We start from the raw sequence: 12,488 nt of genomic DNA, 5'->3' as shown, positions 1-12,488 counted from the left end.
TGCACCTTTGGCCTCTCGATGGGAGCCTATGGACCTCCCCGAGTGAGTCTTCAACACCATTTCCGAGGCTAGAGCCCCGTCTACTTGACACCTCGTAGATTTTCGTCCACCCTTGTGGCGAAGTCTTACAGAGCGGCGGGACAGACAGCTGCTTCACTGCATGCTATGGCCACTCTGCAGGTCTACCAGGCCCAGATGCTCAGAGACATGCACGAGGGCAGGACAAACCCAGGGCTCTTCGATGAGCTGCGCGCCGCGACTGACCTTGCTCTCCAGGCAACGAAGGTTACCACGCGCTGCCTGGGTTTGGGGATGTCCACAGCTCTGGTCCAGGAGAGACATCTATGGCTGAACCTGGTTGACATGCGGGACACCGAGCAGACCCATCTGCTCAATGCCCCCCTGTCCCAGGCCGGCCTCTTCAGCGGTGCAGTCGAGTAATTCGCCCAAGACTCTTGTTCCCACTCCCTTCCGGGACCAGGTGGTGAACCTGCAAGCGCTGCCCCCGGAGGAGGCAAACCCAGCCTTGGCACTGCTCTGTCCAGTACACGCTCTCCGCGCCTATGTAGACAGAACGCAGTGTTTCAGGACCTCAGACCAGCTCTTTGTCTGTTATGGTGGGAAGCTGAAGGGAAAGGCTCTCTCCAAGCAAAGGTTGTCTCACTGGATAGTGGACGCCATTGCTTTGGCATACCAGCAGCAAGGTCGACCGTGCCCCCTTGGTGTGACTGCCAACTCCACCCGGAGTGTGGCATCCTCTTGGGCTCTAGTGCATGGCGCCTCACTAGCAGACATCTGCAGAGCTGCAGGCTGGGCGATACCTAACACTTTCCCCAGATTCTATAATCTCCGAGTGGAGCCTGTGTCCTCTCGTGTACTCGCTTCAACCAGTTAGTACCGGACCCGCTCAGGTGTCTTTGCTTGCTCGCCATTACACTCCTCGGACTGGATAAGTGCGATATTCTCCTCAGGTGAGCTTCCCCGAAAGCCCTGAGTTCCTCCAGCACTCCTGAGTCGGCGCAAGTGTCTATTGCCTGCGCGTCGGCTAGGTGCCTCCCGTGTGCATGGTCCCTCCTCTGAGCGACCCCCACATGTGTATTTCCTCTGTAAGCCTCTCCGAGAATGTGTCTTTCCCTTGGCAAGCCACCTTGCCACTCCTGGTGTTTAAATATTCCACCTGCGGCTGGACACCCCAGTGTCTCCATATGTTTCCTTCGGGTCATATGTGTATTCTCTAAGTCCCCCCCCCCCCCCCCCCCCTCTGGGTTGGCATTAATTGCATATTTCCCCTAGCTTGGGATTTGCTTCCCAGTGTACCTTGGTGTTCCTGTGATAAATAGGAGTCCATCCAGTCTCTCGACAGGGATCTCAGATTTACGCAGGGCACTGGAAGACAGCTGAGAAGGTGGCGTGATTAGACTGGTAACCCCATTCGTCGTCATCCGACGGAACTCGGAGTGACAACGAAAGGGAACGTCCCTGAGTAGGGAACAAAGACGTTCCGTCTGCCTGCCACTTTCCGCTGTACCGCGGGGATCGCCTGAGCTCAGTCTTGGCTCTTCAGCAAAGAAACATATCTGCATGTTGCCGGCGTCCTCCAGAAAATTAATTTTTTACTCATGTGGCTGAAAGACAACAAGTCCCAGAATGCACTTGCTTTGATGCCCTTACGAGGCCAGGCTAACCACGCCTACCGGTTACAGGCAGCAGTATCTGAAAAATTTCTCCACACATTCTCTAGGCTAATACATACTCTAGTAGCAGTAAAGGTTTATAAAAAGAACCATAACCAATGTGAGTTATAAAATAAAAAAAATAATAATTAATATTAACACTTTTACACTCAAAGCTCTTCCAGAGCTTCAGCTGTTTCCTTATATTCACAGTATTGCCCGTCAGGAGCTGGATATCTCCGTCTGATATCCTGGACAACACAGGTGGGCAAAACGAGACGATAGTCTTTTTCATCGGAGGATTTTTTCCAGACTAAAAATACATAAATCTCTCATATCGGGGGGGGGGGGGTCTCGGTAATTCGAAAATACTACTGTTTTTCTACTGATACAAAGCTTAATGCTAAATCCTGAAGTATCCCTTTAATAACTGTAGAAACACAGTCTGTAAAATGGGTCCATTGAAGTAAAATGTGAAAGTCTCTTTAAGTAATATTACCACAGACTTTCATTTGCTCAAGTCCAAAACAGCCATCCTAGGAAATTCCCTAGGAAACTCAAGGCCGGAAACAGAAACAGAAACTGTTCTTCTCCCCTGCTAAAATTTGCTTCTATGTAGCATTTCAAGTAAAGAAAAAAACCTTTGCTCAATCAATATTATTTTACATCCACCAGCTGGAGTGCCCTTGATTTCCACTCGAGGGCACTCCTCCTGTTATCTTGGCTTTCTCATCATGAACTACACTTCCCATAACCCATTGCTGGGCTCATTATTGTTTGATCACTTCCACCTGTGTGTCATTACCCTTGTTAACTCTGCCTACATAAGCCCTGTTTATTTAGTCTTTTATGTGTCACGTTGCATTTTTGAGTATCCTTTGTTTTGGTGACGGTATTCCTGGGGCCTGTTTCAGAAAGGAGGTTAAGTGAAAACTCTTAGTATGTTAACCCTGAAATGAGGGAGACTCTGGGTTTTCCGTTTCAGAATGGGAGGTAAGTCAAACCGTATTAATGTGCAGGTATACTGACAGCATACTGTTTCTAATGGTCAAAGACTAAATCACAATACTGTAACATCTCTCATTCTTTGCACTGTCAAGATCATATGTGATGCTGCACATATGTGGAGGCCAAGTGAACCGGCTCTGTTCATGACTCAAGAATGTATCGTGAGTCAACCCTGAGCAACAGGCTGGAAAGGGGTAAGTAATGTATATCCTATACACATATTTCAATGTATGCACTACACACTGACCGGGGAATTTCTATGCAGCTCTAAAGCAATGTGAACTTTCTTACAGGAGAGATTGATGGCTTTCTCCTGGGAGATAGGGGTTACCCATGCCGACCAAATCTTATTACCCCTTACCCAGAACCTGAACCAGGCCCCCAGCAGCTCTCAATGTGGCACACTGCAGGACGAGAGCCCGGGTGGAGATGACCTTAGGCCTGTTGAAAGCACGTTTCCAGTGCCTACGTCACCTCAGGGTAACCCCTGAAAGGGCCTGCGACATCATTGTGGCATGTGGTGTTCTCCATAATATTGCCGTAATTTGAGGGGAGCAACACCCTGCCCTACAAATACAAGACCCAGAGGAAGACCCCATCAACCCTGCAGATTTCCAGGATGGAAGGGTAGTCTGGAATATATGCCGCAATGTCTTCTCAGATTAATCATGGTATCACCACAAAATTTAAAAAAATGAATAAAGACAATCACAGCAATTTATATGGTGTTCTTTATTTCCTACAAATGCAACCACAAAATAATTAATAAACAAAATCACAGCAATTTATATGGTGTTCATTTCATAAAAAAAAAGATTTTAAAATATTTTCAATACTTCCTAGAATTCATACAAGTTCTTTGCTGTTTTTTTTTCTATCTTTTTAATAAGAAGTCTATATAACTCCTTAACTGGCAACTGAAAATACAGTAGATTAGAGTTACATGTAGTTTCAAAATTAAACTATGGCATTTACTGTAAATCACTGAACTGTATTCATCTGTGCACCAGAAGTTGATGGACCTTCCTCCTGCTGTTCATCCACACTCTGGGGGTTAGAGATAAGAATTATCATTTATAGATATACACTTAGATTCAATAGGCTACTCCACATATAAATGTGAATGTGTAGACATATATTAACATTACCTCTGTAGGCGCCTTTGTGGCAGCAGAAACGGTTTCTTCATCCCCGTCATCCTGTGAAGATGAGCATTTCATAGATTACACTTTATAATACTATTTGTCATAATTGATGGTGTATTGACAGTGGCGATTCTAGGGGGTGGCCTGGGGTGGCCAGGGCCACCCCAAAAAGCTCATTGGCCACCCTTGTGGCCACCCCAGATCTGATAGGTAGTTGGTCAAGTTCGTCAACACAAGAAACAAGAGAAATGCTGTCAATCAATGATGACAGCTGATCAACTGATTTAGGGCCAGTTTTACATTTTTAACTAACACCGTAATGGTCGTACTGAGGCTGTGAGAGCTGATTTCTGCTCAGCGGACGTTTGGCCATGCAGGTCAGGTGACCCATGAGATGAGCGCGCTGGCTGCTGCTGCTCCGTGAAACAGGAGGACGGTCGGTCACAGTTACAACAGCAACAATGATAAAAACGCTGGAATCTGTAGATTGAGAGGTATGGTAATTTAATGTTTAGTTATATCGTAGTTCCCTCTGAATGTCTAGGAAAACTGAAAAAGTCGAACTACACTGTACTAGCTAGCTTAGCAGCCTGCAAACCAAGTTAAGAGTGCAGAGTGCAGACAGTTGAAGAGGGCGCGCGCGCAGCTTTTAAAGGGGCCACACCTTATTTCCACTCATTACACCGCCATGGAATGCTATTTTCTGGACTGAAGACTTGAGGGTGTTTTTTTGCAGATGTGTGTGTTCAATAGAGCTAATGTTATATTTTTGGCCAACCCGTGTGTGAAATATAGTGTGAAAGTCTAGATTTAAGTTATAACACAAGAACAAGCTGTGATTTATTTATTTGCTCTGTTATTTAAGGGCTGTTTTTGTTTGTATCAGTTAGCTCATCTTCACTTAAATTAACTTATTAATGTATGCTGAATCAAAGCCAATGTTTAAATTTATACCTTCATCGGGGCCTTGGATATGAATACTGTCTTAGTTGAAAACCACTTTTTGCACATTTTCATACATCACAAGGCATCCTAATGATATTATTCAGTCAATCAGGCCATCCTCTGTGTTACCTTTTACCCGTGTTTGCTTTACTAGTTTAAGTCCCCTCTTGTGGTTAAATAAAAACACACCTGGCAAAGAACAAATTAAGAAATTCAAATTCCAGTATCTCTAACAAATTATATCTAAGCTAAATAATAACATATACTAAGCATGTAAAGAACAACAAATATTTGTTTTTTCTTAAAAGCTTAGTTTTTATTTTGCTTTTACAGGTAAGGTCCTATCTTTAAGCATTTTGGTTTGTCCTGTTGGATTTCTGTGTTTTTATGTAACCACAAGATGGTGCCTCAATTAGTAAAGCAAACTCAGGTAACAATACAGGTGACACAGATGATGAGTTGATGACTGATGCATGTTATTCTATATAGGATGAGTTAAGAGCAGTTTATTTTGCTACTCTAACTTATGAAGAGACAAGTTAATCCACTACAAGAAAATAGCTCTTAGAAAATGTTTACCCTATCCTGACCATAATTACTGATTAAAATAGACATGTTAAAATAACCAGAGATACTTGGGGACTGTGATAGGTGGTTAGGACTGTTTTTAACAGGATAGTCACCTTTATTTGACCAGTTATGAGACAGGAAATCATGGGAGAGAGAGAGGATGTGACATGAAGCAAAAGACCGGGATTCGAACCATGGTCGGCTGCGTACATATACGCATTAACTTTGCTATGCCATGGCCACCCCACACTAGCTTTGTGTCCCATCTTGGCCACCCCCCAAAAAATGTCCTGGATACGCCACGGTGTATTGAGTAGGCTACTTACAACTATCTGGGGTTCTGTTGGGACAGGAGGCTCCAAGAGACATATTACCTTCCGAATCTGTTGGGACCAACGAAAAACCCAACCCAAAATAATATAAATGGAAATATCACATTTAGTCTATATAAAAAATAACACATACTGTAAGTAGACCTCTTACATTTTATGAAGGCACTTAAATCTTCTGGAGTGACTGGCTCTGATGAATTCCCTCCAGGAATTCCCTCAGCCATTGGCCTTCCAGCATTCAGGCTCAGGGCCATCTCCTCTGCATTTGTCAGAGGTGGTGGTGCAGGTCCTCCTCCTGTTTTACGAGTCTCTGCCTTCTTTCTGTTGGCTGAGTAGAAGTCAAATGAGAATGAACATTTAGACCTATGTCAAAAATGCTGCTGCACTGCTAGACACTGAATGCTATTTAGTCATTTAATGTCAAATGTTTGTAAAGCCAGGTAGCTACTCTACACCTATGATATGCTCAAGGCTTACCTGATTGAAGTATGTTTTTATATTTCATTTTCAGCTGCTGCCATGTTCTTTTGATGCCTGCAGGATTGCACCTATACATGAAAATGAAATTAGGTTTAATAAAATACTGTTCTTCCAGTTTCACCTCTGATATTATAACAGTTGGGTAAGTTACTCTAAAATAGTTCTTAATTACTAACTACAAATTACTTCTTCAACCAGTCTAATTGGATTAATGTAATAATTACTTCCTATCTCTAGAAAGTATTGGTCTACTTACTACTTACTAGTTTGGCCTACTTATTTATTAATTACTTTCTAAATCCCAAATCAACCTCAACCACTTGAACAATAAGGAGAGACAAGAAACTGCACTTTTAATGCTTTCAAATAAGCAATATACAATTGCATGAATTATTCTTGAATTGACCAAAGTGTGTAACTAGAGGGAGAAGGTTACATTAGCAATATACCTTTTAAAATTTGATATTAAATCCACTATTGTTTTTTACAGAATTGTTTTATAGTCTTTGATTTAATTACAGTATTTAGATTACTTAGTAATTCATTGCACCCAACACTGTATAAAAGTAATTAAAATGTAAACTTACGCATTGACTCGAGCAGCTATTTTCTCCCAAGCTAACTCTCTGTCCTTCGCCGCTGTATCCGTGTTTTTTTTTAAATACGTGTTCAAATTCTGCATATGCTTGCATAAGCACATCCAGTTCTGCTGGTGAGAAATATGCAGACCTCTTTTTGTCTGACGCTGTTGCCATGGTGACTCGTAATATCTGCGCTCCATTGATAATGGCTTTTTATAGTTGTGGTGTGCGCGCTTAACTCCGAGTCAGTCAACTCAGAGTAGATTGAACTAACTGTTCTGAAACCGAAAACTCAGAGTTTCCCATCTCAGGGTAAGTCAACTCAGAGTTCAAGTTTTAACTCAGAGTTGGTTGAACCTCCTTATTGAAACAGGCCCCTGGATTTGCCTGTCTTTTCTACCCTGTTGTTTGTTTTAGATTGTCTTCCCTGTGGTTTTGACTTCTGCCTGTTACTTGTATTGTGATTCTGATTTACCCAATAAAAGCTGTGTTTGAATCCTCAATTTGTGTCAGAGCAGTACGTGACACATTAAAACTTAAGAATGCAGACATGCTAAATTGCAGAGTTAAACGCATTCCTGGGTCAACATATTTTGTTGATCCTGGAAAAAACATTCCTGTCTGAAAATTCAATCCTAACCCTATGGGTTTTGGAACCATAACTTCTTCCTAAAATCAGAGGGAAATGATAGGCGAATAACACTGATTTTAAGCCTAAACTTGACATAAACTGTAAACTTGTACTTCAAATGTTTAGCTTGTTGTTCGAGGATCAACAAAGATGTTGACCCAGGAACATGTTGCACTTGGTGAAATCAGGTTCTGCAAATTTTCAGCATGTGTCTATGCAGCATTAGAAACATACGGCAAGTAGCTGGTATAATAGTAGCCCTACTATTTATGCAAAATGACTCAAGTTCACTTCTCACTGTGGAATCAATGAATGAGCAATATCTTTTGTGGTTCCATTTTTAGTTTGTGATTTCACTTAATAAATTGACTTCAAAGCATGAACATACTTCTGTGGCTGCTTCACATACTCAAGCACACCAACTGTAAACATTACCAAAACATTGCCAAAAAATACCTGCCAGTATTTTATAAATACAACTATTTATATCACAAAGGCAAACTCATGTTAAGTGTATAAACATAAATAAATAAATTACTAATTAACTGACTTTTTCTCTCCCCAAATTGCAGATATTTTGCTTGTACTGCTGAATTATGTCTTGATTGTTGACAAAACATATAAGTTTGTCCATTACATAATGAAAGTGATGGTTTAACATTTTGCATGTTATGGACCACTGATTGAATAATGTGGTTTGTATTGAATGCAAGATGATGTAATCAAATGTACCCAGAATCTCTTTTGATGGTTGCATGTTGTTTATTAATGAGGTTTAATTTTTTTTCCCAATTAAAGTGCATTGATACGCATGCCAGTCATATTAACAGATTTTAACAAAACAAGCATTATACACTAATAAAATACACTCAAATGGAAAGATAAAGCACAAGAAATTATACTCAGTCATGTTTAGTTTGGATTCATTCATGTGCTGAAACAGTTTTGCAGTGTCCTGTTTCACTGTGCGTAGATTTGTTTTTTCCACATTAGTGATCCCTTAGTGTTTAGGCCAGCCACAGCATTTACAGCTGTCATCAAACACGGTACCTGGGCCACAGTTATCTATGTAAGTACTGCCTGCTGCACAGTTATAATATTTGTTGGGATCTTCAGGGTGAGGATAGAGTCCATCTGGTTTCCCGTTACAGAATCCTGGTCCTGGAGGATGAGTGGTGGTGGTGGTAGTTGTCGTGGTTTTAGTGGTTGTTTGTCCAGGTTTAAGAGTGGTGGTTGGAGGCAGAGGAGGCAATTCTTAAAAAAAAAAAATATATATATTTGTTAGCATTAGCTATAGGGACCAAGAAGTGATTTAGGGGTCTCCCAGTTGCACCTTCTTGCATCACGTATATAGGTCAAAGTTTGATTTTCATTTTCTTATACATTTAAACCCTTCTGAAGTGATTGAAATAAATTGAAATAAAACTTGGTAGGTGTTATTGCCCTCTTTGTCTGAGTATGCCTACGAAGTTTGGTGGCACCACCCCCTACTGACTAGAAAAAATGAAAAAATGTATAAACATGCTAATAACTTTCCAAAATTTTGGTAAATTCAAGGAATTAAGTAAAGAGTGCAATGCTGTAAATTCTTACCAATGTCAGCCGTAATACTTAATGCCATTTTGTATTTTACCACAGACTACCTGAGCAGCTTAGTGATAACAATTCAGAAGTTTGTTGTAAAGACAAATTGTGAAAATTCCTACCAATATCCAGAAGATTGCGCAGATGGCCCATGAGAGGATGGTTCCCCTGATTACAGAACTGTCCAGCAAAGTCATCCAGATCAAGCGCCCACACAAAGGCTCCCCCAAATTTCTTGTCTTTTAGATAACGGACCTAAATAATAAGAGGAAAAAAGTGAATTGTTAGTCAGTTGCTGGCAAATGGTGACAACGAAAGTAAAAACTCAAAAGTACCTTAGTTTCGAAACTCTCCTTGGTGTCAAATCCAACCCACTCGCTGTTCTTTGTGGCATAGGGCACCTTCTGATCCTCAATCCACTGGATTGTTGCTCCCTCTAGGAAGCCACAGATCTATAAAGACATTGACATATTAATTGACAGAATATGATGTTGAGATTGTTCAAAAGACACTTGAATATGAATTAATATAGTCCATTTGTTTTCCATCTTGGACAAAATGGCTTTTCCAAATCTCCCACCTCATAGTAAGACCAGAATCCAGCCTCGCGAGTGTAGGTTCCAGCTGAAGCAGGTCCACTAGCTGGAGCTCCAACCTCAGTTTCTGCAGATGTCAGGCGGAATGTGCGACCGTATGTTGCGAAACCCATTCTGAGTTTCTCCACAGGGGTACCGTTGTCCCTCCAATAGCGCATAGCGTAATCCTGAAAGAGAAGGAGAGTTATCATTTTTAAATGGAGGAATTCAAAAATTTGTTTCGTTATTTGTTTTAACCTTCTTTATGTCACAGTAAATCAGTTCTTACGGTATTGAAATAGATCAGTTCTTCCTCGTCCTTTGAGCCTTCGTATAGGGGGCTGTTGTGTCCTGTAAATCTTTCCCAAGTTCCATGGAAGTCGTAAGTCATCACATTGATGAAGTCCAGGTATCTGGAAAAAATAAATAATTAGGAGGGGTTTAAAACATCTCATCCTACTACATACTTTCACCTCAGTGCTCTTACAATTTGTAAATGTCATGATTCAGTGTTGTCATACATACTTGGCAACCTCAGCAATCTCATATCCAGCATCAATTGTGCCTTTACCAGCTGCGACAGCAGCAGACAGTATCAGCCTCCGTTTGCCAGTAGCTTTGCCCTCGGCCTCATAGGCCTCAACAAGTTCCTGTGAAGATCAACATAGATAAATAAACATAAGTACATAAGAGATTAAAGGTCCAGTCCGTAGTTTTTCCTCTTTGTCGCCATTTCTGTTCGAAATCTGCAATTGCAGTTATTCGCGGAATTATCAACTTTACGTGGGTTGTGCCTCGGCACGGCACAGCGCGGATGAATGCAATGTTTTGAGGAAAATGTGCAGCTGTCAGTCATCGCGCCGGTGTGGATACTGTCATTCGGAATCATAGATTCTACTTTTTGGAAGTATGACCAACATAAGAATTTTCACCGAATTTTCATATGAACAAGTAAGTAACATCCACTGTTGTTCTGACCAACTAATTGAAAAAAAAAAACATTGCAGTAAATCCCGTTGATTAAATCTAATGATCGGTTATCATATCACGTCAAACCGTGCATATTATAATTTGTTCTCAAATTGTTAATGTTACCAACATCAGCATTGCGTGACTACATTTAATGCCCTTCCAATATTTATCCTTGCTTTCGCATGGGCCCGGTTGCAGTCTCTTTTTGTCTTTAGCCACTCCAAAGTCCGAACAAAGTCTTTTGCATTTTACAACGGGTGAATCTCCAGTTGTCACTGGTGATTGTCGTTTCAACCTTTCTGGATCCGCCATCAAATGAATTAGTTTAATTATATCAAATGCTGTGAGAAAAGGCTATAAATCTCCACCTCCAACATCCTCACATGCAACTTGCCCACTAGCCGAGACTCCTTCTTTATTTATACAGATGTGACGTAATGACGCAAAGACATGCTCGAATTTCTCGTGGAAATCCACTAGTACCACTGGAATTAAAAACATTATTACAAGCTTACAGTTTTGAATCGAGCTAAGGCAAGCAGATAGTTTTGAACACTGGCTTGTTATGTACTTGCTCAACAATTTATTTTGGATAATTTTTAACCCAAAAAAGTGACAGACTGCAGCTTTAAATAAGTAAAGCGCATCACCATATTTGCTTAAAAAGACACTGGGTTATAATCAGACCCACCTTGCACAGCAGTGTGAACCTTTCTTTGTCTTCAGGCGGACTTCCTCTTGATCCAGGGTATTCCCAGTCCAAGTCCATACCATCAAACCCATAAGTCCTCAGGAATTTGATGGAAGACTGAATGAATTTCTGACGGTTTGCTGCATTGGACACCATGATGGAGAACCTGAGATCAATTTAAGGAAAAACGTTTTTGCATTTTTTTCGACCAATTTTACAAGATAAAGCAAAACTTCATAATTTTTACAGAATACTTACTGTGATGAACCAAAGTTCCATCCACCAACAGCCAAGAGAGTTACAAGATGGGGATTTCTGTGGGGATAATTGAGATATTTCAGAATTTCAAATTATTTTGAATTTTTTTGGTATCTCACAATATCACAGCAAATGATTGTAGAATTTTAGCATCTGAAAAGTGTTAAACGTGATATTTCAACAAATACATACCTCTTCTTGAGTTCATTGAAGGCTTTGTAGAGAGTCTCATCGTTCCACTCATATGTGATGAGCTCGTTGGCATGGTTGATCATAGCAAAAGCATAGAAAAGGTGTGTACAAAGGAAAGGGTCGACATTTGCAGGTGTATACTTTCCAATTCCAGGTCTGTACTGGGACCAGTTGGTGAAGTAGCAGCCCATTTCCATGGAGAAGGCTGGTTATGGATACATAAAGAAGACATTACATTTACGCACTGAGACAAGACATTTACACAATGAGATTCTCACTACAGTGATAATGGCCATTCTGATGTCAACATATCAGGGATTAATAGTTCATTAAATTCAATTGATTACTTGATGCAATAGATACTCAGTTACTCACCAACATGGCAGAACACCAAGCCCAAACCTACAATATGCAATGATATTGTGTAAATGTCAAATTTAAAAGAATGAATAAAACTCATACAGTGTATTTTGACATATTACCTGCTACAAGTGTAAGCTTCCCCATTTTTATGTCAGATTTTTCTGTAAGTAACAAAGAATGGTTTTAATAATTACATTTAAACTAATAGCAGAAATAAAGATATTAAGCTGAATTACATTCTGACATACCTGAGGTACCTCAAGCTAGAAAAATCTGCAGAGAAACTTCAGGACCCCTGGGTTTTTAAAGCAATTGGGTGTTGTTTATAGGCCATATAGGATGATTTATCAGGATGGTGTAAGATATGGTATCGCTTGTAAACTATGGACTGAAATGACTATAAAATATGTAACTAAAACACCTTTGGCCTTTTCAGCACAATTTGTGTGAAGCTAAAATCATAGATAAGATGAAAAAATGGGACTGCT

At 40.7% G+C, this 12,488-nt stretch overlaps 1 protein-coding gene across 1 annotated transcript; it reads right to left on the bottom strand.

Annotated features, from left to right (window-relative positions):
* Positions 1–8,272: 8,272 nt before the first annotated feature.
* Positions 8,273–12,144, bottom strand: chia.2 (chitinase, acidic.2). Its single transcript, XM_077204307.1, has 11 exons — positions 12,120–12,144; positions 12,013–12,039; positions 11,638–11,842; positions 11,446–11,502; positions 11,188–11,353; positions 10,050–10,174; positions 9,814–9,937; positions 9,530–9,712; positions 9,285–9,401; positions 9,072–9,204; positions 8,273–8,619 (listed from the first exon to the last, which is right to left on the bottom strand). The coding sequence occupies exons 1-11, from the start codon at positions 12,142–12,144 to the stop codon at positions 8,366–8,368; spliced, it is 1,416 nt and encodes a 471-aa protein (XP_077060422.1). The 3' UTR covers positions 8,273–8,365.
* Between the last annotated feature and the right edge of the window lie 344 nt (positions 12,145–12,488).

Source organism: Siphateles boraxobius, unplaced genomic scaffold (assembly GCF_051911475.1).
Source record: "Siphateles boraxobius isolate OS27281-9 unplaced genomic scaffold, OSU_SipBor_1 5, whole genome shotgun sequence".
NCBI lineage: Eukaryota > Metazoa > Chordata > Actinopteri > Cypriniformes > Leuciscidae > Siphateles > Siphateles boraxobius.
The sequence above is the reverse complement of the archived record's forward strand: the minus strand, read 5'-3'. Positions and strand labels throughout refer to the sequence as shown.

Excerpts from the sequence above, each read along its gene's own strand:
- chia.2 (XM_077204307.1), bottom strand. The coding sequence starts at position 12,144 with ATGGGGAAGCTTACACTTGTAGCAG. Across the intron at positions 11,503-11,637 it reads TTCAATGAACTCAAGAAGAG|AAATCCCCATCTTGTAACTC; the intron begins GTATGTATTTGT and ends TTATCCCCACAG. Across the intron at positions 9,205-9,284 it reads AGGAGAGTTTCGAAACTAAG|GTCCGTTATCTAAAAGACAA; the intron begins GTACTTTTGAGT and ends CTTATTATTTAG.